The 24960-nt window shown below is 39.2% G+C and overlaps 2 protein-coding genes across 6 annotated transcripts; both read right to left on the bottom strand.

Annotated features, from left to right (window-relative positions):
* Positions 1–207: 207 nt before the first annotated feature.
* On the bottom strand, positions 208–14824 carry cmtm6 (CKLF-like MARVEL transmembrane domain containing 6). 2 transcript variants are annotated; one of them, XM_035418667.1, is made up of 5 exons: positions 14680–14824; positions 14062–14190; positions 4259–4435; positions 3846–3944; positions 208–3629 (listed from the first exon to the last, which is right to left on the bottom strand). In XM_035418667.1, exons 2-5 carry the CDS (start codon positions 14182–14184, stop codon positions 3474–3476), a joined length of 555 nt encoding a protein of 184 aa, XP_035274558.1. In that variant the 5' UTR covers positions 14185–14190; positions 14680–14824; the 3' UTR covers positions 208–3473. The 2 variants fall into 2 exon arrangements, with proteins under 2 accessions (XP_035274558.1, XP_035274549.1); XM_035418658.1 differs by having other exon boundaries at positions 14612–14795.
* A 296-nt stretch (positions 14825–15120) lies between these two features.
* LOC118227763 (cytoplasmic dynein 1 light intermediate chain 1-like) lies at positions 15121–24960 on the bottom strand. Of its 4 annotated transcripts, XM_035418636.1 has the most exons (14): positions 24776–24960; positions 24555–24628; positions 23337–23453; positions 22984–23214; positions 21001–21170; positions 20458–20551; positions 20011–20146; positions 19396–19507; positions 18366–18425; positions 17999–18043; positions 17528–17648; positions 17158–17286; positions 16573–16596; positions 16101–16233 (listed from the first exon to the last, which is right to left on the bottom strand). In XM_035418636.1, the coding sequence occupies exons 1-13, from the start codon at positions 24877–24879 to the stop codon at positions 16574–16576; spliced, it is 1416 nt and encodes a 471-aa protein (XP_035274527.1). In that variant the 5' UTR covers positions 24880–24960; the 3' UTR covers positions 16101–16233; position 16573. The 4 variants fall into 4 exon arrangements, with proteins under 4 accessions (XP_035274509.1, XP_035274518.1, XP_035274537.1 ...); XM_035418618.1 differs by lacking the exon at positions 16573–16596 and having other exon boundaries at positions 15121–16233; positions 24776–24959; XM_035418627.1 differs by lacking the exon at positions 16573–16596 and having other exon boundaries at positions 15121–16233; positions 17558–17648; positions 24776–24957.

Raw genomic sequence — 24960 nt, 5'->3', positions numbered from 1 at the left:
TGTTTCTACAGTTGTAAAATTCAAGAAAATCTGGATAAATCTAGAAAAAAATAATCCATTTACTTGGTCAGAAAGATAAAGGAGTCTTTAATAGAATTTGCTTTCTGAGCAAGGAAAGATAAATAATTAGTCTTCTGTGATGTGTATACCCAGGCTGAGATAGGGAGAATTGAGCAGGAGGTTCAGTCTTTCATTAACACCACAGCAGGCAGTAAACTCATCATTTTATTGTTAGAATGACGTTAAACGCACATGGATCAAAAGATTAAAGATCAAATGCAAATTTACACCACTGACCTTGATATAGCAGTGTTACAGTGTGCATTACATAAAAATAGATATTTTAAGCATGGGGCCACATATTTATAAGAATGGTTCCAGTTTACATTGCATCAGACATCTAATCCCAGTAAGGTCCCGACCACCATTATTCTAATCTGCACGGACAGGCCAGGTCAGGTCAGGTCATGCATGAGTGTGCAACTCACTGTGACTCCCATTCCAGCTGATCTACACATGAATAAGATCTGTGAACCTGCCATAAACCCTCAAACAGACGCTGATGGACACTACGGAAGCAGTATATTCACGACTGCTGACATAGTTGATACATGATTCACATCTGTTCTGTGCTAGAGTTCCAGTGAAGACTTTGTATGCCTGTGTATTCATGAATATTTATGAGCAGAGCCAGACCCAGTGTATATTTCTACTCATTGAAGTGTGCAGGCACTTTACTTTAAACACAAGCAGACTCAGACAAGTCAGAAACAATTAAGTGATGTAAATTAAGTTAACCATTCTAGGAAAATCATTGTCGATATTAACTACAGAAGGTAATATCAAACAAAGTAATGTCTCTGGCCACAAAGCTAATAAAGAAACAGTTTAATCCATGGGCGGGCCAGCTGGTCCTGCAGTCAGAAATGAATACCCCAGACCAAGAATATCTTCAACCTCAAGGGTATTTACTCTGTGATGACTGAAGACAACAACAAAACCCTTGGGCAAATGTTCTAGATACCTGTGTCGGTCAGCACTATGGTAATAGGCACTTCTGATTGCAGTCCATCACATTTCAAGGCATTATACACAGTAAAAATAATCAGAAGACCTATGCAATTACATAATGAAGCTGTCATATAGTATGCAGAAATGTCAATACCATAAAAATTTACAATGCATGGCAGGGCAATGTTTTCAATAAAGCAATGTCTGGACACTTCAGATATAAAAATAAAGGGGTACTGTATGTTGACACTAAATCTTCCTAGGATCTTGGACCTAGAATAAGTTTGGACACAAAAATGAATGCTACACTAACATATAAAGTAACTCCCCAATCCCTCAGAACAAAAACAAAAAAAAAAAGGATTTTAATGATTGCCTTTTAGCACAAATTATTTTGGGATATTACAGTTTCATATAACGTTTCTTAAGTGACAATGCTTTTTTTAAAATCAATAATTTACCACTATGAGAAAACTAATTTATATACACATGCCACATTCTATGAGGCCAGCACTAGTATGTTCCCATTAGCTGCTTAACCCCAGTAAGACTTCAGCATTCTAACATTCAACTTAGTTTCTAGTAATAAACTAGTACTTTAAAAGCTCCTACATCATTCTGTTGGCCACCATTGTGGACATCATTTTCATTTACAATAATTTGTGTGTGTGTTTATTTTTTCTAGGTTGTCACTTTCAAACACGTCACTGTTAATGTAGATGTACAAACAACTTCATCCATCCCTCAACCGCACATGCCAACTGCACTGGTACCAGATTCTAAAGTGTATGAAATTTACAAGGTTCTCAAGTCACCTCTCAAGGAATCTCTCTATTCAGGCATGAAAACAGGCTGGGCCAACTACTATGAAATGTGTTAATTGCGCAATTAAAAATGTTCCTGGAAACTTATGACAGACTGTTATTGCTGACTGGTATATAAAATTAATCATTAACTGACATTCCATCAGGAGCGTCTCTGTTCTGGCGTTTATTTTTTGTTTTTCTTCATTTCAGTTATTTTGTGCAAGGAAGAAGTATAAATGTGTTTTATGCAGCGTTGCAGGACTCTCACAAAAAACTAGATGGTAAATATCAAGGGGCTTTTATCTTGAAATAAATAAATTATGTTTCAGTTGATGGACAACAGTAACAGACAGAAAACATACTAGCCGTCTTGAAACAGGCAATAAAAAATGTAAATACACATAATGGTAACCTTCTACCTTTATAGGTTTTAATATATGACCATTGTCATAAATACCAGTGCAGTTTAAGTGTGGGATATAAGCTAGCATTCACTATTCAGATTATCTATTTGTTGCCACACATTGTATGAAATAGGCTGACAACAATTTAAAAGTAAAAATTTTAATAAAATCTGAAGGAGCCAATATTTCCCAGATATGTTTAGACATATACAAACATTATTTATGAATAAACATGGTGGCCTTTGTAGAAAATATACACAAATGATTTTATGCAAAGGAAGCTATCTGTTCCCTCTGTTAATGATAGCCATAAGAATGCTATGTAGATGTGGATCACTGGAATGTTAATTTGTTGTTATATAAAAACACTAAAAAGTAGGTCTTGGAACTGTAAAAAAAGTGACACATTACTATGAAGAATTCAAAACATGTTTGCAACAGAGTTCATTTTGATACCGTATTTCAAATGTATTCATAATAAATAATGGCATTAGTGATTTAAAAATTCTGATTTAAGGCACATTAAAATTGTTACTCTTCATAAATCACCAGTATGGTATATTATAGTATATTAGCTTTAACACAATCTTACGAGGGGCAAACAATATGAGTCGTAATAATAATTTTTAAAATAATAATTAAAGTTCTCTTTCTGTTTATTGCCGTTTCCCCACATATATTCATCTCAGATAGATCTGAATGAAGCATGCAAAGAACACCGCAGGCTCTTTAAAACAAACATGATTTGAGCATGAAATTTGAGCTAAGACCACTTGCCCTTCTTCCTAATCTGCACACACTGTGCCAAGTTTCTGCAAAGTGTTCACTGCAATTAAAACCACATGTCAGTCAGCATCAAATTAATTTCAGATTTTGTAAATGGCCAAACTATTCCTCCCAACAAAACAAACAGCTAAACCATGAAAACCACTTACCTTTGGTTAAAACATTGCTAACTGCATTTCATACAAATATTATATTTTAAAAAAACATGCCATAGTACCTTCACCATTGTCCTAAAAAATATGTGAAGTCATATTTGTTGCTCCAGTGACCAATAGGAACAAAGTTGGACTCAATTATACCAAACTTATGTTTTAAGCTGAAACCAAATGGATACCAGAAAAGGGGTGGCGACCATCTTCATTTTGGCTCTCAGGATAACTCGAGAAGAACCTTGGTGAAGATAAATTATTTTCTAGTCTCAAAGTAATGGCATGGATCAGTCAGAGGGAGGCAGTGTGTTCCTGACTTATTCTGTTCCATTGGACCTGAGTTTTTCTTCCTCTGGGTGCTCAGGCTGAACCTCGCCAGGTGCTGGGTTGCTCTTCTTAAATGGCAGACCTTTAGTCATTAAAAATCTGCAAATGTCCACAGCAAAGGCTATGGTTGCAAGGAAGCCAAAAGCCTAAAAGAAAATAAATACGGTTAAGAATTTTCTCAGTTGCATAAATGATATGCATGAATACAACATTCTACCTGCCATGTACATAACATGTCCAAACAAAAAAAAAGAAAAGAAAAATCTAGTCCTGCTGGAATCCATTAATAATTTGACAAATGAAAACGTGATGCAATAAGGGAAAAAAGCAGAGGAAAGAAAAAAATTATGAAGATGGCATACCACTGCCGCCTTCTCCACGGAGGTTCCTCCATTATCTGACGCAAAGACGATGGCGGAGATAAGGAAGAAAAGGCCAATGCCACCTGTGTAACAAAAGTCCTGCAGAAAGAAGGAATGCACAGCATATTCCTTTATAAGAATTCACAAGGATAGGGAATATGAAGTACAGCTCAGTGGCACAATTCTGGCTCTGTTCATCATACTGGGACATGGTTACCCTCGGGGAAACCAGCAGAAATGTTTTTCTGTTTTTAGTTTACTTATTTTTTAAGTTCTGGTCATTATTTCCTGCTTCATTCTGCATTCATAATTTTCACGTTATCATTCAAGTATCTCTCTTATAGTCTTGAAACCTATGCTTACGATCTTCATCCTCACTAGCACACTCACTCTAATGTTTATAATGGACTCACCACAGCTGGCCAGCAGTCGATGCCCACTTTCTGATGCAGGACGGTGGAGAGGAGGATGAGCAGCAGGGCAGTGAATAGGAAGGCTGTGCAGCTAACAAACTCAAAGAAGTAGAGCGGCGAACAGGATACGCAACTGATCACCACCTCCTCCAAGACAAAGGCCAGGAAAGACAGGATCTGTGAAGATCACACAAGCATGTCAGGAAGCCTGTGATGCATAATGCACAGTGTGTCCACCGGGTGGCAGTGTGAGACCTCTACGAGAGCTCGGTTTAATGCGTTTTGTTGAATGTTTTTGCGTGGTTGTAGCAGCACGAAAGGGCACAAGAATAACACCAGGAGAGCATTTTTTAATGTGATGAAAGTATGCACACAACTACAGTACCACAAAAATAAATAAATAAAATTCAAACCTCAGTTCCTTGGGGACTGAAAAGAGTATTGTATTGTTTACAGGGGGAATGAAATATTAAATTAACCCATATGGGAAAAAGACCACCACATTGGACTACAGTTATGAGTTATGTTTCATATAATTATAGGCAGCCTTTCAGGATATAATCTAAGAACAAGAAGGCTCCGCACACCAAAAGATACCTCGAACACACTTAAAGTGATGTCTTGTAATTGAATTGAGATGTTGAATAAATTCTCAAATTGTGATTTTGACAAAATTATTATTATTGTGAAATTGGCAGGTTTAGATACAGTTGGGATTAAGTCAAAACACAATTCAGCACTTGTGAAGCAATTTGAGGAACTGAGTAAGAGGAAGTCGCAAGGCACATTATCACCATCAAAATCTTCAGCAAATACTGCAGGCTGGAACATGTAGGGTAGAGTGTGGGGGAGTTTTGTTTGAAATAAATACACATGAGTTCTAGGCGGGGTTCATTTGATCTTACAGGACATTCTTTTAATATTGCAGCACATTTTTTAACACTCAGTTCAATACAATGACTGTCAAGCAACCACACTGCATACTGATGAATGGTCTTACATTATAATGAATTATCTTCACAATGACAAAATATTATGAGCCGTGTTGTTTTTACACAGTTTGAGACACAAACTGGCGAGACTGGATGGTTTTTAAAAAGGAGTTGTTAAAAACATATACAGCCATGCATACCGAGTGACAGCTTACAGGAAAATTACTAATTTATTCAACCTAGGTCTATCATTCCTATTGGTTCAGATAGTATTTTAAGCGCCTGCTTCACTGTCAAGTTTTTTGGGGTTTTTTTTACAGGTTTTTTTCCCTCCATTTCAGGAACTTCAAACCAATGTCTATAGGACATATCAAGATACGGGTTCAATTAAGCTCAAACAAGTCCAGTTTATCTATACCTCTTATTTGAAAGTGAAAATGAATGTGAAAGTTGCAATTTATTTGCCAAAATTAAAAGCAAAACGAATTCCGTTTCAACTTGTAGAATTGAGATACCGTACTTATCTATTCTGCCCACATGAAAATTTAATTCAGTTCTTTGTCTGTGTAGGCCATTTTGATTCAAAGGGAAGAGACTCAACAATCCTTGTAATGGTCCCAAGCATAATCCACCATTGCAGCAGGTTTAGGATTTGGATTTTCCACGTCAGGTGAGCCACACACCACTGTAAACAATACATTTTCTTATGTGCAGAATAGGCAAGTAGCTACATCTTTCATGGCACCAGATCTACCTCTGTTTGATGGCTTCAGTAGTGAAATACACACCAAGAGCCATAAGAGCCGTATACACTACTCATTCAGACCATGGCCCTATCTAGGCTAATTAACCACCACACTGACTGTGACATTGCTACTTCTATTTAAAGCTGGTCATTGTACAAAAAATGTGTGAGCATAATATATAAACCAAAACTGGCGACTAAATGGAAAATTCAATTTTTATGCACTTCTGGCTGAAATAACTTTTTTTATTTTTAATAATATCCAGTGTGTTGAATTCAGTTTAGTTGGCAATTAAAATATATGTCAGGATCAAAAGTAACCACTTCAAAACTAATGCTTTAAAATCAACACGGTAAAAGAGATGGCGCAGACTATGGATGACATCACACAGATTTTCAGAACTATCAGAACTTTATACCATGCAAATTCTCTAACAAATAGCAAGCGCCAAGGAATACTGCTCATTGATACAGTTGTATGCATATGCTATACAAAGTGCTTCAGGGATCTACTAACAGCTTGTAGCCTACAGCAATAATGGCACTTCAAAAAAACCATCTGTGTCTTTGCATTCTAACCATGACCATATGGCTGAGTCTTGTCAGGGACACGCATGGTCAATAAATACTGCTGGTGCACCTACAGGTGGTCAATTTATCATGGTAATTCTTCACGCTAAACGGAATTTAGGGTCCCCAACACATCCAGCAAGAACTCTCAAACAGGGCCGGCATGTTTTACACTACCTCGCTCCACTGGCCTCTTTAGAAGTCAATGCTCTGATTTTGACTGTGCTAACTCCACTATGGTTGCAGTAACACACACTCTTCAAATAAAAATATAAAGATTTTCTTTGGGATCTGGAGGAACAGTGAAGGCTTCCTGACTCAGACCCGATGACCATGTAAAGTTCTAATAAAACTATCGTGGCATGCACAGCATGCTACATCCGGCTCCCACCCTGTCTTGAAAGCTAGGAAGTACAGCCTATGTTCACAGGCCCAACGCCAGCCTGTTAACTGACTTTTCTGTAGACATGCATAAAAGAAAGCAACTCAACACAGTAACTAAGTTTAAAAAGATCTCTCCCTCTTATTTTGTGCACATTGCCCCTTTTACAAAAACATGTTCTACTCTAATATACATACAAAATTTGCCCTACGTTAGGGAGCAACAACACTGAAGGGGGCAAGATGTCAACCAGGGCTGGAAGGCAGTCCATGAACAAGAGCAGCCAATGCCTGAGGAAATAGCACAGCATCTCAGCACACAGTGAACATCCTTAATTTCTTTACTTCCTTAATTACAGGAAAATACAAACATCCCACCCTTTCAGGATTTTAGCTGAATTTAAAAAAAGGCCGAGAGTGGTCAGGATGGGCCTCCTCTCGAGCCACTGGCAACACCGCACATTTTCGTTCCTTTTCTTAGCCGACACCCCTGTCCACTCACTTTACAAAGCTTCATTTCATACAGTCAGGTGTATTTACTGAAGGAATTCCTGGTGTCAACAGCAAAGACAATGTAATGTAAATTACTCAATGGCTGTAAAAATGTGGCGGCCCATTAGTTTTCCTAAATGGGAGCAACTCACACAAAAATGTGTGATTTCTGATAGACCAAGGTTGCAATCACGTCCTCGTTAGTTTCAAACAAAATGCAGAGAAACCAGTTTTATAAAGAAGTCCTGCAAGCACTTACGATTTTTCTGCCAAAGGAGAAAGTGAGCTGTACTGACTCCAGAGAGATTCACTGACAAATGTGGTCTTTGGAACCCCAAACTAAATCAAAATCAGCATAAAATTCAGAATACTTACAACTAAATGCACATTTTTTGTTTTTTGCTCACCATTTATGGTACTAGTCTATATTTTTTTTAACATTTAATGTGAAATAAATTTTCACAAAGCAAAAACACTGAAGCCTTTAAAAGCCACATAAGGCTGTTTAATTGAAAACAAAACGTAATTTAATATGTGAGGCTTTATCAGCTCAGTGAAGTAAAGTGAAAACGAAACTAGGGGGAAGTTAGCTTCTCGCTCATGTTATGGCCTCGTTTTTGACAAATTTATACATCCAGACAGATAGTTTCCTTGCGTTTATGTGAGTCTAGTCCTCAGACAGAACCGCACAAGTGTGGATGAACAAGGGCGCAGGTAAACATGTTGAAAAGTCAGACAGTCAGCCTACATCAAACACATCACATATTCTGTAACCCACCCACTTTAACCCCAGGCTCATTTTCTGTCCTATTTAGACTGTGTTCTAATCAACATAAGATCATGACGGCAACACTCTTGCTCAGCGGAAAGACTCACTGGAATGAAAATACCACAACCTGCCCCGGAAACAAGAAACAGAGTGCCGCGATAAACCGTCAACAGAAGCACTTCTGTTAGACTAGTGCAGGGAAGGTGCTCCTGGTTTTATCGAGAATATGGTCGACTCACTATGAGGAAGTAAGCAGTCAGAGTAGCGGCCATTCTGAGGGGCTGACCAGTGAGATTGAAGGTTAAACTGTGATACTTGACCAGTGGCAGTTTTCTGCATTTCTATTTTTGGAAGAACCAACATCGTTCCGTTTAACCCTTTCAATGACCCGCTCACTGACTGACAGAGGAGCTCAATCAGTAAATACTTTCCACAGCGAGAAACACTAGAAGAGAAGGCCAGCCAACTGGCTGTAGCCAATAGGAATACTGCCTATTTTCCTTTGTTTTACTGTATTGTATGCATCCGAGACACTGTAATTGAGCGAGCAGAGTGTACCGTGCACTGCTCTGTGTACTACAGCATAGGGGAAAAACAGGTTTGGTCTGGGAATGGAAGAACCAGGGATTTTCCCAGGCCTACGCATCTGTTTACACCTTCAGCACAGATAAATCTGAGCACTCGATCAGGGTGATACAGCACTGCAGGCAGTACAGCTGCCAGGTTCCTAGGTACCGAACATCAGCCTAAATCATCCAGTTCAGCTAAAAAGGGACAGCTGCTAATCACTTCAAAAAGCTCTTAGAAAATATTTTCAGTACAAGTGGTTTAGCTTTAACTTCTAATGACAACTTAAGGGGCCAGGAAAGATTATCTGATCTTTTCTCTCTCTATTCTATTCACTAAAAATGAGCCTATTCTCTGAGTAGGAACAGACAGGCAGCCTATCCTCGTACAGCATTTTCATTTGAAAGTTAGGTAATAATTTTCCCCATTCTGTTGGTACCAAGTTATCAACTGTGTAATCACCTGCTTTACCTGCTCAAATAAGGACTGAGCAACAATGAACCAGCATACACTACAGCTTCCCAGGGCCAGCCCAACCCCCACCCACAAGTGACCAGACTCATTGCCAGTGGTTATCAGCTTCTCCTGTCTCTTTCAGACTCATGTGATTTACATATTTATGACAGTATGGAAGACTTAATTGGGTTATAGATCTCTGGTCAGGGTTAAAGATCACAGCTTTACACGGCAACATTTTACATGCATTTATTTGCAATGGCACGGTGCTTTCTGTCATAAAGCCAAGTGTCATGTCAGGTTATCACAAACAGCATAGAATCCAACTGACACAGGTTATTAAAACAGTCACTAATGTTTTGCCTCAGACAACTGATCTATCTATCATATATATAAACACACACACACACACCACAGTATATATGCATGTTTTCCCATTTTCTTTAATACAGCACTGATTCATGTCGATGTGTCCTTAGTTTCTGTACAGACATTAGGTCCTGTTGACAAAGTCAGTGACCATAAAACAACTTCCTGTATCACCCATTAGTCTCCAGGAACATTGGGTTTTATGGATTTCAACAGTCAACTCAGTCTTCAGTGATACCCACATCACAGCAATAAAAGTTAAACATGTCGGTTCCCCTTCTTCCCCTCCATGGTTCAAGTCTCTTTGATTAAGTGTAGCATTTGGCAGAAAATGACGTTTTCAGAGAGAAGATACCATTGTTAACACCTGACTCCAATTAAGATATCATGATGATCAAGTGATCTGGGTTCATTGGGAAAGTAGAGTATGTGTAATCTTTCACCCTCTCCCTCTGCTTCTATTAAGCACTACTAGTGGAGATGATAGGGTTACACAATTTTAGACTAGATTAGACTCATATAGGAATGGCAAAAAAGCATTCAAAGCCTCTGCTGTTGCTCCTAGCTTTGAATAAAAGAGTACATCCATCTGAACTGCAGGCAATTATGGAGGCACAAAGCAGCTAAGACTCACGTTTTAGTGCTTCACCATAAAGATTCCTGTTGTTTGATAAGGAGTGGAAAGCCCCAGATGTTACATCATTCAGGGCGGGTATGCTTTTGATTTTCATATCAAAATAGTAGGCCTACATTTTTTTGGCCCAGTTTTTATTTTCAACTATAAGCATAAAACGTGCTCATGATTTCAGACTTATTTTAAAGCCTGCGATGTTTACATCTTCTTAAAGGATAATTATATTTCATTCCACCTGGATCTTACTTATTTACTTTAACTTCTAATTTCAGCTAAAACTAATTCTACTTCCAAATAAGTTTAGATAAACTGGACTTCTTTGAGGCAACTTAAACCTTTATCTTGATAGTAGCTTCACAACGGCATCTATGCGGCATGACGTGGAGGGGAAAAACTCTACCATACTGAATGACAACCATTAATCATTCTCCAACCGTTATCCTAATTAATGGCAGGGGAAATGCAATAAAACCCAGAGTCCTTCAACAAAAAAAAAGGTCAGCCCATAAGTGGCAATTCTCAAATTTCTTAACACTAATCCACCAAATAATACACCAATTAATGGAACTGCCATGTAGGCCTACATGTTAAGCCAAGACAGCAGGCTTTCTCCAGAATGACCACTTTTCATAAAACAGAACGCTATTTGTTGAAGTTGGCACCTCGGGCATTTCTTCTGACAGATTAGGCCTTCGTAGCCCAAAATGAGTATTGGATTTCCTTGGAAAAGAGGCTTAGCTGTTTATTTGGACATGTAGCCTAAAGCATACATCATGCCTTCCGGGGGTAGACTGATAAATGCCAAGTACATCCACAACAACTTTTCCACTGTTTTATGTAATAATAGGTGCCTTTAAAATGTGGGCTACAAAAATACTGGTAGCCTACCTTTTTTACTTTTTTTTTTTTTTTACTTCAACAAGATAATTTCTTCTAATATGACTTTTACTTCCCTGGGGTCTCAAATCATAAGGCAATCCAGAGGAGATGAAACGTAAAAACAGTTTCCTTGTAAGAAAAAAAACTAAACAAACAAACAAACAAACAAACAAACAAATAAATAAATAAATAAAAGCTAAATTCTCAGACATCACTACCAAACAAAATCCCACCCTATGGTGTTTGAACATTTCCATCCCAAATTCCTGTCGTTGGAAATAATATTAACATCCTTTTGACCAACATTTTGACCTACTTGTGTGTTTTCCTGTGCTCCTCCTATGAAGTGCACCTGAAAGTTCTGTGAACCCCCCTCCCCCCCATCTGCATGTCAGAATCCAGCCACCAAAATTCAGAAAGGTGCCACTTCAGCACATTGCTCTGTTCAGAGAACCACTATAATGGTTTGCAGGCCACACACAAAAACACAGGAACAGCACCAACTCTCAAAGTCCATGATTATAAAAAGATGCCATTATGTGATCAAACTGCTAAGTCAGTATAAAATGGACTCCTTTGACTGAGGAGACAAACATATCTGTTGTTGAATTAAGCGATTCAGAGCGAAAAATGTGCGCCACTTCTTCGTCCCAACAAAACGGTTCCTGAAGGCACATATTGTTGAACTCAAAACCACGCTGAAAGAAGTACAATATATGGTAATTCTGGTAGCAGTGCATATCATCATCAAATCTGACTTTATTTTGACAGAGAGACTAGAATCCCTAAATGAAAATACCCATTGCTTTGTGTATAAGATAAAATGCCTACTGACAAATAAAGTGTACAGTATAAACTATTTTATTGATTGAATTAAATAATGGCCCTTTTAATTACCGTAGTAACAACTTATTCTTTCTTTGGCCACTAAAATAGAAGCTTTAAACTAAAAAAAGAACAGAACTGAGGAAGCCCAAATAAAGTGATTACTTTAGTATGTCACCACTGCTTGCAAAAATAACATATTCAAAGGAAAAGGAAGGAATCTATAAGTCTTCATCACTGAGATGCAATAATTGAGTGTAGACCTCATTTCACGGGCAGTAGGTGTTTAGTATACACACACCACAGATAAAGAACCTGCCCAACTGGTCCACAACTGCAAAACCAAGTTAAATACACAAAACATGAAGCAGTGACAAATGGTGACCCACTTATAACAAATTCATTGAAATTTCACTGAATAAAAAGAAAGAAATGAGTATCAATAAGAAAAGAAAGTTGAGAATTTTAACAATCTGTGGAAGCTGATTTATCATTAAAGACCAATCAGTTGTAATTCCACTGAAATAATCCAGTGCATTTGAGGACTTTATAGGATTACAATGACCTTCACGCTGGTAGGACAGAGAGGTCGAGGTCATGTGATCAGCTACGTGTCTGTGTGTGAACAGCTCAGTTTCAGAATTAAAGGACATGAGAATCATGGATGAGAATTGGAGAAATGAACATGTTTGAAACAAGGAAGATCTGATTCAGAAATAAATTATAGCACTGATCTTAAAACTGGTAATAGTAGGCTATCACTACAGTTTATATCACTGTATGACAATCAAAACGTGACTGTAAGAACAGGATTTTTGGAATGAAGAAAAACGGTTTCAGAGCGAATAAGTGATACTTATAAATGTCTCTTCCATTCAGACAGAGCCTAGGAGTCAAAAGTCATCTTTTAACAATAATGCTCCTCACCCAATCAATATAGGAGCCATGATCTCTCCACTCAGGGTGAATGTATGTAAACATACCTTTAATAGCACAAAATAAAACTATACCTTTGTATGTGCAAAAACCTTAAAACATACTTGTGTTTTCCTCAGCAAGTTGTGAAATTAAACTATTCTGTTTTCTGTTAAGAATACCTGGTCTATCTCCTCAATGTGGAGATTAATTTACTCTGCATGGCATGTTGGATTGGCCAACAATAACACATGGCATCAAACGAGGGAGGGAACTAAGTGGAGGTAGCACAACGCCGTTCCCACAGAACGGAACACAATAGCCCAATGAGACGGAGGGCACAGGACATCATGTTAAGGGTCATTCATTCATTCACGTGTTTTAAACCTTTCCCCACAACTTAAGTATAATAAGAACTGAAAAAAAGTTATAAAGCAAAGGTGCCCGTAATCTCAACTGAAACAACATGGTTTGTTTATCAAAGGCGCTTAAAAATTGCTTACAATTTACATAGCAATATGTTATATAGCTCAATAGTTTCTGAAGCAATAGAAGTTTAACCCTTTGAAAAGGAGATTTTTTTGGAATGTTTTTCAAAGTCAGTGTTCTGGAACTCCACTGCTTTCAATTACCAGTGATTGTTACACCAGCATCAGAATGTTCAGTTAAGAAAATCCTGATCATTAGTGATTTTACATCTTAAAGGGTTAAATACGTTGCTCGGGAATACAGCAACGGTGCTATACCAGAGAAACAAGCTTGTCAATTAGCCTAACATGAGATGAGCGTTATGAAAAAATGCCAAAAGTTAAAGGCATCGAGTCTGAATAAAGGCAAAAACTTTCTGTGATTTTAAGTGGAATTAAGTCATGGAAGTCTTCCGTGTCTCTATAAAATATAAATTATTATCTTAAACTAAAATCTATTCAACTTCAACGGCATATGGCAATAACTAGTTTCAGGTATGACGACCGTGGCCACGCTGAACTCCAAAGCAGCTCCATGCTGGCAATATGCATGGTTTCTAAATATTTGATTTCCCCTCGCAAAAGGGAATTTATGTAAATTGTCATGTATACAAAACCTACTAAAGTTATATTAAGGTAGACTAATATTAACTTCACTGGTGCGATTGTAACGTAGATACCGTAGGCTAACTGCATTAACGCTAAGCGTTAAGCATGCTCACTGTTCACCAGGGAGAGTTGGCAGAACTTGGCACTCGATTGTTTCACTGAACATTTTGGGAGATGTTTGAATGGCACTTACCACTTCAGCCACTTTAATAAAAAATCGGAACACATCCAAATTGTCCGTTGGAATTTTGAAAAAATTTTTAGACGTTGTTTCCTGCGTAGTTGTCGGATTATACACTGGGTCTGTTGTAGCCATAGTGATCTGAAATAATGATTAAAAAAAATTATCACATAACCTTAGTTTTAATTTAGGTATAACAACACTGTAACCGTGAAACGAATAACTAGTTAAATTATATTTGTTTTCAATCGATTAGCCAGTTACAAAGAAGAGCAGTAACACGCCAGTTCGAGCTAGAAGCAACGGTGAATGTGAAAATGAAACTGTCCCCGCCGAAACACACGAACTGAAATAATCGAGGCAGCAACAAAACTTGTTCCTGAGACATAGATCTGACAAACGAATAGGCCTAAATTACTAGTCTACATGGTTCGTAAATAATTGTTACATCGGTTTGACAGGAAATCCATGTCCATGCAGTAACGTTAACTTTATTTGGAAACAAAGAAAACAGCTGTATTATTTGCGCTAAACCTCAAAAAGCATAAAGAAAAGTAGTTACCTGTGGCTATTCACTCCAGAACAAAATCACTGAGCTGGCTAACTGCGTAGTGCGTTTAAATTGCTTACGTTTGGTTCGGTTTGAAATCCCCCGTTAAATCAACATTAAAACTTGAACAAATATAAAAAGTTGCCTTGTGCCCGCTCCAGCTTCCGCAAAAACAGAAGCAGGGTGTTTCAACGACAAACTTCCGACGTACACCCGTTCCTGTATATCTAGATGCGTACAGAGAGGGGGTCGGTCGAACAAAGGATCGAGGCAAAGTAGGAGACGGGGCATTGTCGGCTCATTGTCAGGCTCAATGGAGTCCGTTTTCGTCAAAGTGAGACAATTCTAAAGCATTCGGAATACTCTCGACAAAACACGTAAGCGGTTAACTCTAGCAACAGAAAAAAAAACTTCATGTGAAGTTAGCATTTTATACGCTCTTTACATACAGTTTCTGCATGAGGAGTTCAATATCGCATTCTGTGACGCTCCCTGCTGGTCAAGAGAAGCATACCGTAAACTCAAAATAAATACAGCTTTATTGAATGATTACAGACCTGATCCACAGAAACATCACTACAGTATCTATGATAACAGGACCAATCATTAACAAGTTTGTGCCTTTACATTCTTCAGATGAAACGATCCATTTTCTTTAGCGGTGATGCCGTCAACCTCAGTTCAATGCATTAGGTAGTGTGATTAGCCACAAAATAAATCTGTTGACAAGTAGTGCATTTGTCAATAATTCTCCAATACAGAATCTTGGATATGAGCATTAAACACAAAGAATCTGCATTTTAAATGTTTCTTTAGACCTGTATTGTTATAGTTGTTTTAATACTATTATCGTCATCACAGTGCTCATTAACATGTTTCCCAGGGCCTAGTAGGAAAATGTCATTGTGCATCTATCATTGCCCTCTAAAGACCAGTCTTCACTAAAATGACATCCTTTTCCTCCATCAAGGAAAACAACTGTAATGCAAAACAGCACAGGTTAAATATCCCCATTTTTTCCAGTAGATTTTATTTCAGGCTAGTTTTATTTTCTGACTTTTACCATGGAAACATGCATTTCCAAGCATAGCAAAGCTATGATGTAACACCAGTCTATTAAGGGTTTAGGGGTGGATCCATTATGCTAATAAGAGGGCTGCTCATTCAAGCCCAAGCACTTCAACATAAAGACAAAAGCCCTTTGCCAGTAACTACTGCACTTGTGGGTGTCCACCCACTACCTTTCATAGAAACAATCAAAACAAACACTAAAAAAAAGGCCAGCAGGTATCCCATGCATCCAAGCACTCCATCTCCCATAGTGCCTTCCTGTGGGTTAGGCTTCCCGCCTCCCTCCCATTGCATTCATTTCCATTATTTCCGACATGTAGGCTTAGTTTTCTCTTCCACCCCACAATCTGCATCTGGTGCACCTGAAGAACAAGTCGGGAAAAAAAGAAAAGGGGGCAGGCTCAAGTGGGAGGAAGTGTGGGGAGCGGAACTTGGCTCTCCTCGGGACTCCTCCCACTCAGCTGGAGGTGTTGGTGGGGGGGTTGGAGAGGCATCATCAAATTCAGATTTGTTAGAGATCCAGTCCAGTTCGGCCTGCACGTCTGTCAAGCTGCGCTTTGTGCCTACAAAGAAAGAATGCCACACTATTAGTTATAACTTCAATAGTCAAGCTGCAAAAAATACACACAGAAGTAAAAACATCCAGGAAATTTCACTTGCAGCAAACAAGATGCAGAGACATGGAGAATAATATTTTAAAAGCAGCAAGGGGACAAACTTACTGCAGCCAAAAGGAAACGTTTCAAAAAAGGGTAAAACAATACAAAGCAAGTCTATGATTCATAAAAGACTGAAAAATGGTTGCTCATGCCTGAAATGATGCAACCCACCCCCCCACCCCCACAGAAAAAAATAAACAAAAAAAAAGGAGAATACAAGTGAAATGTTACAGCAACACCGACCTTAGCGTGGCCAGCATCCTGTAACTGACACACACAGGAAGTGGAGAACACCATTAACATATAGACAAAGACAATAAATACTGATGACTCACTGACTGTGAAAAGATTAGTGTGCACACAGACACACATGTATACATATGCACATGCAAAAAGGATGAATGTTAGAAACAAAGATTAAGAAAATCATGGCCTTTTACATGGTGAGAATATACAACTAGTCTTCACTTTTACATTTTCTTGGTAATTACCATCTATGCAATCAGAGTTCTGGGGACAAACTAAGGGAAGGGAAAGGGGTGGGGCCAACATGTCAAAAGAAACCATTTCATTTAGACCTTGTATTAAAGTATATGACATGTAAAAAGAAAAAATTCAGAGGAAAAAATAACTTACAAATTACTACAGTTAACATAGTTTCACATAAAAGATGCCAATCATCATCCAATATTCAATGAGCCTAATGCCTTGTTTACAATCGTTATACACTTCCCTGATATTAGTTCATTACCATATTGCTCCAAGCAACAGATCTATAAAGCACACATCTCCCAATGTTCAGAGTGGCTGTCCTATTGAACCCAGTACCTGATTTCTTGGTCGTTCCAGGCGTGTTTCCTCCTCCTGCTGAGCTGCTGCCGGACCCCGGAGACCCTGTCTTCTTGCTCAGCAGACTGTTGAAGAAGTTGGCCAGGACGCCCTCGCTTGTCTGTCCACCTGCCCGCACCAAAACAGACACTTTCCTCAGCTTTCAGAAAGCACCGCGGGTCTTCTGTCAGAACTCCGTAGGGGGAGACATGCAAGTGCGATTCTCTGAAAGCTCAAAAGATAGCCACCCCGAAAAAAAGGTGCGAGGTCACCGTGGTGAGCCCCTGCTTCCTAGGGCTCGGAAGGGAAGAACACAGGAAGAGGGGCAGACATGCACAAGCCGTGTGCAGGTACAAGCAAGTACACACACCTTTCACGTTGGGATCTATCTTCTTGGTACCTGATTGCATGGGAATGACGCTGGCCACGTTCCCCTGAGCCGAGCGGTTGGTTGTTCGTGGGGAACTGCTGGGTCCTCGGTTGGAAACATCCTGTTTCAAACAAGGGCTTAAATGGAGTTTACCTTACAAAAACTGCAATACAATGTGTCCAGCAGGCTGTAGGATACGTTTGTTTCATTACATTACATTACAGGCATTTAGCAGACACTCTTATCCAGAGTGACTTACATGACTTGTTTCCTGTACCATTTCATATATGAATTAACAATACAGTAGACTTACTGCTCTCTCATCCTTATTTTAAACAAGTGAGAACAGAAAAATGATACGATTATACAGTGGGTGATACTGTGGGTTGCATGGATCTTCTACATGGCATTTACTTCAAGCTATCCAGAGAGAGTAAAGTCTTGAAAGGCGGGAAAGCAAACCATACTGACCACAGGCCGTCCAGCAGATACTGGGGGTTGTTTTGCCATGAGGGACTGAAATAAAATTCAGCACATTAGCATTATTACCTGGTAGAAACCCATATGCAGGGCAATCTACAGAGCATAAAAAATAAAGTGCAGCCGTGTGCATGCTAATTTGAGAGAACAAACGTACCTATAATCAAAATAATACAAAGGCAACAAGAATCTATGGCTTGAGACCAACAAAAGATAGCAGCACTTCCATCTGGCATCCTGGTTTACCCGCTGGCTCTCGCCCACGCTGTCATTTACATAATGCACAGGTGTGTTGATGCCAGATATTTAGCTGATATTAAACTGGAGTTCAGACACACAGTCTGGATACATTTCTTACCTGCAATTTTACAAGAAACACTTGATCATCTTCTGCCACAATTTCCTTTTCATGTACAAACTGAGGGGAAAAATGTATCCAAAGGTCAGACCTGTAAAATTAAATGTACCCAACTGTATACAGGAACATACTGGATGGCATTAATAAATTAACGATTCTAGTTGATGATTCAATAAAATACAAGGTCATTCCGTTGTGATTCTTGCTACTCTGTAAAGTGTCGTTGTGACAGTTCTCTGTAAAAAGCGCTATACAAATAAAATTGAATTGATTCAAACAATGCTTCATTCCTTTTGGTCTCTCATTTACTTCATATTGTTAGAAAATATGACTTATTCCTTGACGTTAACAAATATGAGAATATAAAGCGTCATTTATAAAAAAGATTGAAGCTACCATGATCAGGCGCCAATATACCCTGACAGTGTGTGCAAGTTTGTAACCAAAATTATTATGAACTAAATATTGTCATAATGATTATGACAACTATACCATTTTTCAACATGTTTGATATGTACAAAAGAGGGTCATAGTCATTTACTTTATTGCAACTAGGATTTCCATAATTATACTTTACTTACTGAGACTAACATCGTGTGGTCAAGATATGATTGTTTGATTGAGTGGTGAAGTGTTAGGAACTTATTTCTACACGAATAAACAGTAAAAGGGTTTATATAAGTGCATATTCATAAGCATGACAGCTCTGTGTTCTGTTTGTTGTGCAGCGAGTATGTAGCATGGACTGTCTGTGTGACTACCCTGCTAAAATAAGGATTATCAGACGGGCTCATGCTCAGTTTTGATTAAACATTACTCCTATTCCCCATGCACCAACATTAGCCCCATAGAAGCAAGGCATTCCCTGGGCTTGGCAAGCTCTTGTCCTTCCTCCATACTCCATGGTGAGTCAGGCGATGATCTGCTCAGACCCAGGTAAGTGGATTTGGTTGGCTGAGTTAGAAAGCTACAGAATAGCATGGTGACAGTCAGGGAGGAGAAATATGGGAAACAAATGAAACCCTGTTACCTTCCTCCCTGGTGGCTTTATGATCACGTCTTCAAAGCAGTCTTCCATTTTAACTGTTTGAAAGTTTTCATGCAGGATTGCAATCTTTTTTTCATTGTCCCACCCTGATGGACTGCAAATAAAAAAGCACAACTAGAGCAATGCGTGATATGACGGTGGCTTCAAGTGAGAACAGTGTGACAGTACTTGGACTTAAAACATTTTAGACTGTCAGGGCTCAACAATAAGGAGTGCTCACTGTCCCAGTGTTGGGATGAAGAGAGCAAGAGATGTTTTTACCATCCTGGAAACTTGATAATTTCTGTACCGATGCTTGCTTATCAATAACAAATGTTACAGCTTGATCATTCATTCATTTTTTTGTACCAACGCATGCTTACCAATAACTCACCTAAGCCTTACAGCTTTATCGTGCTTTAACATTTGTACCGACTAATGTCTCATTCTGTTTTTTTACATATTTACTCATAAAACAGCTATTTGCTGAAGTAATATAAAAATGATAATGGTAGCTATCTAGCCAACTTATCTAATTTATTTACCACTTGCTAAGTAGTAGGCTACAGTTCAAAATATCTACAGTTGAAAAGGAGAAAAAAAGCATGTCCTACTTACATAAACACTGTATCTTTTTCTACCACTTGAGCAGGCAAGCTGAAAGGGAAACCATATAACCTATGGACAAGGTATTTATATAATAAATCTAGATTTTTATTCTCCTTCATTGAAGTGTATAGCAGGGCTGCCCCATCTGTATAAGTAGTGTCAAGAAGAACAGTGTTGGAACAAATACCTTACCCTAACCCTATCCTCTCTCCCTCCCACTAAGTGAACTGTGTGTGCATTGGTTTTTTACAAAACGTCTCACCAGCCAACAGCACATAGCACTCAGACTAATTTTCATCACCCATTTTTGTGTGTATGAAAGATAGGTGTCTGCACACCTACTCTCGACAAAAGAAAGAAGTGCAAGTGACAAATTCCATCCAATCCATAAAGGCTCAACAGGCTCAAGGCCAGAAAATGTGATGATATTCCCCAGTACACACATTTAGAGGATACACTGCAAGCAGAATCGGCGAATGTGCGACTGAATGAAGTCAAAGTGCTCGTCTCCGTAGTCGTGTTCTCTCTCCAGGCCACTGATAGCATCACACTATAGAAGAATGAAGAATGAAGAAAGAAAAAATCACTGTATGATGTGGCAGTTACAATAATGAACACCAGGGAACATCAGTGCTACCAGTGCCAAACATATCAGAGCTCCTCTATCTTTTTCTGTACGCAGTTTTATTGTTTTAAAACAACAAAAAATCTTATTTATTTATTGATTGTACAATTACTGATAAATAAGGGAACTGCCTCGTTCATATGATTCAGTGGAGCCACTGAATCATGTGGTGGATAATTGAAGGGGCCCTGTAGTAAAGCAATGGAATAAATGGATCTCTGAAGAAGAAATAAACATTAACTACAGGCACAATACAATAATCCTCCACCGCAAAGCTATTCAGGAGAGTCTTGCAGAATGCATTCTGCACTGTTTTCAATGCTCCAAATCTAGAATGTGATTTGTGGTTTACTGGTATCCAGTATACCTCCTACCTTGGTGCATACCACCACCATTGGTATACCCAGGTTGTGAGTGAGGGTGTTCTCCCCAAGGGGAAGCGCTATGCCCTCTTCATCCGTATAAGCAGCTTTGGGGTTCCTCCTCTGGGGGGATATGCTGAGGGAACTCCCGGGTTCTGTGTACTCCTGGAACTGTCTAACCACTGTAAAAACGGAAAGACAGTGAAGAAGAATCTGAGTTGTCTAGGAGCAGTACATCATGTCTGGCTGGGGAAGCAGCCCACAACATTTGCAATTCAGAGCTGTGATCTGCATCCACACATTTTCCATTATTGATCACAGGTTTACCAGCAATTTCTCCTTATATGTGCATTTTTTCCCCTTTTTCATTGGTCATATGGTATACTCGTAGCTAGCCAACAAATAGCGTCCATGTGAACACATTCAGCTTGCACGATTACAGTCTTGCACACTAAGGAGCTCACATTAACATCTACGTAAGAAAAGACCAGTTGATGACTGAAGCATTCTCACCACGATGAATAAAAACCCCCAAACACCTGTCTGACAAATTAGAAACACTCTTCAGGAGTTTTCAAGGAGTTTTCAGAGACTACTGTCTGCAGAAGTCTTTACTAACAGAACTACAGAGGCTACACTGCAAGTTGCAAACCACTAGTTAACCACAAAAACAGGATTACCAGGTTACAGTTTGCTAAGAAGTACCTAAATAAGCCTGCAGTTCTGGAAAAAAGTTCTTGTGGACAGATGAGACCAAGATTAACTTGTATCAGAGTGACAGCAAGAGGAAAGTGTGGAGGCCAAAAGGAACTGTCCAAGATCCAAAGCACTTCCCCTCATCTGTGAAACATGGTGGTGAGGTTGCAATGGTTTGGGCATTTATGGCTGCCACAAGTACTGGCTCACTTGTATTCACTGATGATGTAACAGCTGATAGCAGTAGCAGAATTAATTATGAGGTATACAGAAACATTGCTTCTGCTCAAGTTCAAGGAAATGCCTCCAGACTCATTTAGTGGTGCTTTATCCTACAGCAAGACAATAATCCCAAACATACGGCTAAAGCACCAAAGCCAAAAACAGAAAAATTCTTGACTGTTCAAGTCATTCACCTGATGTGAATCCAACTGAACATGTGTTTTAATATACTGAAGAAAAAACTCAAGGCAACAAGCCCTCAAAATAAGCAGGCACTGAGGATGGCTACAGTACAGGCCTGGCAGAGCATCACCAGAGAATATACTCATCCCTGCTCATTTGTTTTCCTCAAACCTTTTCTATAAAATGTTAGCTTTAAATAAACACATGCAGGTTCATCACTTATAATGTGTGGAATCTATATTACTTTTTCGCTACAGATATGGACTACGGCCGGTTATTGTTTAGGTTAGGCACTGGGCATCTGTTGTGATTGCTCCTGCCATCTCAGGCTGCGAGAGTTACTGCAGCTGGACTTGTGAGCTGTCGACTTACAGGCGAATTGTGGGCGGAGTTGGCATGCTGGGTAGCTACGCTGCTTCTTTCTGCATCTACACAACTGAGGGAATTAACATGAAAAGGAGAAAGGAGAACATCGCCAACACTCATTACATAAACCCACACAGAGCAAACAAAATTAATGTGGAGGCTAGGACTGCAGATGAAGCCCACCATACCATCTCAATCTGGCTGAGGGTAATGCAATGAAAGAGCAATCCTGCTGTACTGGGTCTGCCAGCTTTGGCTCCAAGTCATGTAATATTCTTGTTTCAGCAGAACAGGCATGCGAGTGGCACGTGAGTACACATGCCACTGTACAGATAAAGGAAAACTTCAACTATATTTTTGTGACCTACAAACAATATGGTATGGTCTCTGGGTGTTAGCATCCTATGACATAATTGGCAATAATTCCTGTTTAATACAAAAAGTAGCCTACATGTGCACAATAATGCGTTGTTATGCATATAACAGAATAGGATGTTTTCCCTTTAAGAGTGGGGTAGTCTCACTTACATTTTTGTTCCATTTCCCTCATTTCCTCCGGAGAAATCCTCATTTTGTCAATATACTCTCGGATGACACTGACCCACTTCTGCAGGGAATCCAGAGCAGTCCAGGGCCTTGACATGTCCACCACCAGCAGTACAATGGTGTCTGCCAGGTTGTCTGGAGACACTGCAAATTTCTGGAGGCCTTTGTGATACAGGTCACCATCCAAAATCCAGGCACTACACCTGCCATGGTCTGTGCCCAGAAATGACAAAAAAAATAAAAATAATAATTATACATTACTTTTATGAAACAAAACAGAAACGGATCCTGAAAGAAGTCCACACGAGACCTCTCTCTGCTACGTTTACACCTACCGTCAATGTCATCGTCGTCGACACTGAAATACAGGTACTCCAGTCCGCTCCCTTTCATGTATTCTTCTATTCCCTGAAGTTTGGCAACCAAAGTGGTTTTACCAGCCCCATTTTCACCTACAAACCGAAGAGCGGACAGGTGTAACGTTTACACAGTTGATTGTGGCTACACAAGTTACAAGTATCTGAAGTCGTGAACTACCTCATAAGGAGAACTGGATAGCACTACTTAGCTAATATGTCGTCACATCATTAAAATGGGCCATTCCAAAGAAAACATCATTTAAATGATATTCCTAGTCAACCCTATATGGTTTTAAGCACCCCGCGCTATGATGGCGCCTACTAAATAGTAAGTTTGATCTAAATGCAGTTACTGCATTTAGCCGTTTTCCAACTATGGTACTTCACGATATAAATAAGAAATTTTAGGACAGCGCTTCCGATTGCTTGTGTCGAAAGCAGAGACTGTAAAAAAAAAAATAATAGTGCGAAAGTGCTGCAAAGGATAGATTTAGCTACTTCGCCGTCACATCTGTCCAGAATGTTGTTAGCTTGATGCCAAATTAATACTGCTAACGTTAACTTAGTCCATAAAAAACAATCAGGTCTATTCTGTTGGCATAACATAGCTTCCGTCAGTTAGCTAACACACTTAGCTAATCAACTGTAGCCTAAAGTTAGCCTAAAATTAAGAATGTGTTAGTAATACAGAGTGACTACACTGATTAGCTGCGCTTAGTGTAGTTATTTCGGGATTCGCAGTTGATAATAGCTAGCTAGTGGGTAAGTAAAATACATTTTTTGAAATGTCTGGTTGGGGGAAAGCGCAGTGAACACACCCCTCTAGCTATACACAACGTTGTGACTTCAATGTGTCAGAAAAACTTTCACATCGTGGCAGGTTTTTTTTCAGTTGTTTAAATTGACTAGTCTGAATTTAACGTGCTGGACGAGTGTCTTATTAAAGACAACTACCATAAAGCGATAGCGAGCAAACTAAATTACAAATTAGGAGCCAGAGCATCCATCAACGCTACAGGATGCAACATGATACGAGACACTCCCAGCCAAGTCGCGCGTAAATTAGCCAATGCACTGGGCGTTATTTATGCCATGGTAGTGTGATTTGGTTTAATTTAGGTACTAGCTAGCAACACTCAGGATTGGGCAACCAACACAACCATTCTGCTTGCATATGGGGAAAATAAAACTCACCCATGACAAGGACATTTTTCCCAGTTGGTAATTTTGACCGTGAGTGCGTTGATACTTCACTCAAAATCGAAGACCTGTGCGTGAAATATCATCAGCTAGCTAACAAACCATACGAATCACAGCCATTCAAAGCAACTGATTCATCATTAGCAAAGCGTGGTGAGCGCTAGCCCATTCAAATTGGTATGGCACTTCGATAACCGTGCAACCCATTTGCTCACCATAAATTCTGGCCATCATCATCCTCGCCGGTTTGGACCTCCAAAGAGGTATTATTTACATTTGAGTTGGTGGATGTCAATGCACTCCGCCCCACCAAAGCCATCTTCCCAGACTTGGTGACACACCATAGACACCAAAAGAGATACCCGGATGTCACGCAGGTTGCGTTGAACTCGGGTGGGGT

Source organism: Anguilla anguilla, chromosome 1 (assembly GCF_013347855.1).
Source record: "Anguilla anguilla isolate fAngAng1 chromosome 1, fAngAng1.pri, whole genome shotgun sequence".
Classification (NCBI taxonomy): domain Eukaryota; kingdom Metazoa; phylum Chordata; class Actinopteri; order Anguilliformes; family Anguillidae; genus Anguilla; species Anguilla anguilla.
The sequence above is the reverse complement of the archived record's forward strand: the minus strand, read 5'-3'. Positions and strand labels throughout refer to the sequence as shown.

Coding starts and splice junctions, on each gene's coding strand:
- cmtm6 (XM_035418667.1), bottom strand. CDS start 14,184: ATGGCTACAACAGACCCAGTGTATAATCCGACAACTACGCAGGAAACA. Junction 4,436..14,061: donor TTATTAAAGTGGCTGAAGTG/GTAAGTGCCATT, acceptor TGATCTTCACAG/ATCCTGTCTTTCCTGGCCTT. Junction 3,945..4,258: donor TCGACTGCTGGCCAGCTGTG/GTGAGTCCATTA, acceptor TTCTTTCTGCAG/GACTTTTGTTACACAGGTGG.
- LOC118227763 (XM_035418618.1), bottom strand. CDS start 24,879: ATGGCTTTGGTGGGGCGGAGTGCATTGACATCCACCAACTCAAATGTA. Junction 20,552..21,000: donor TGGTGGTGGTATGCACCAAG/GTAGGAGGTATA, acceptor ATTCTTCTATAG/TGTGATGCTATCAGTGGCCT. Junction 17,649..17,998: donor TATCTGCTGGACGGCCTGTG/GTCAGTATGGTT, acceptor TGTTTGAAACAG/GATGTTTCCAACCGAGGACC.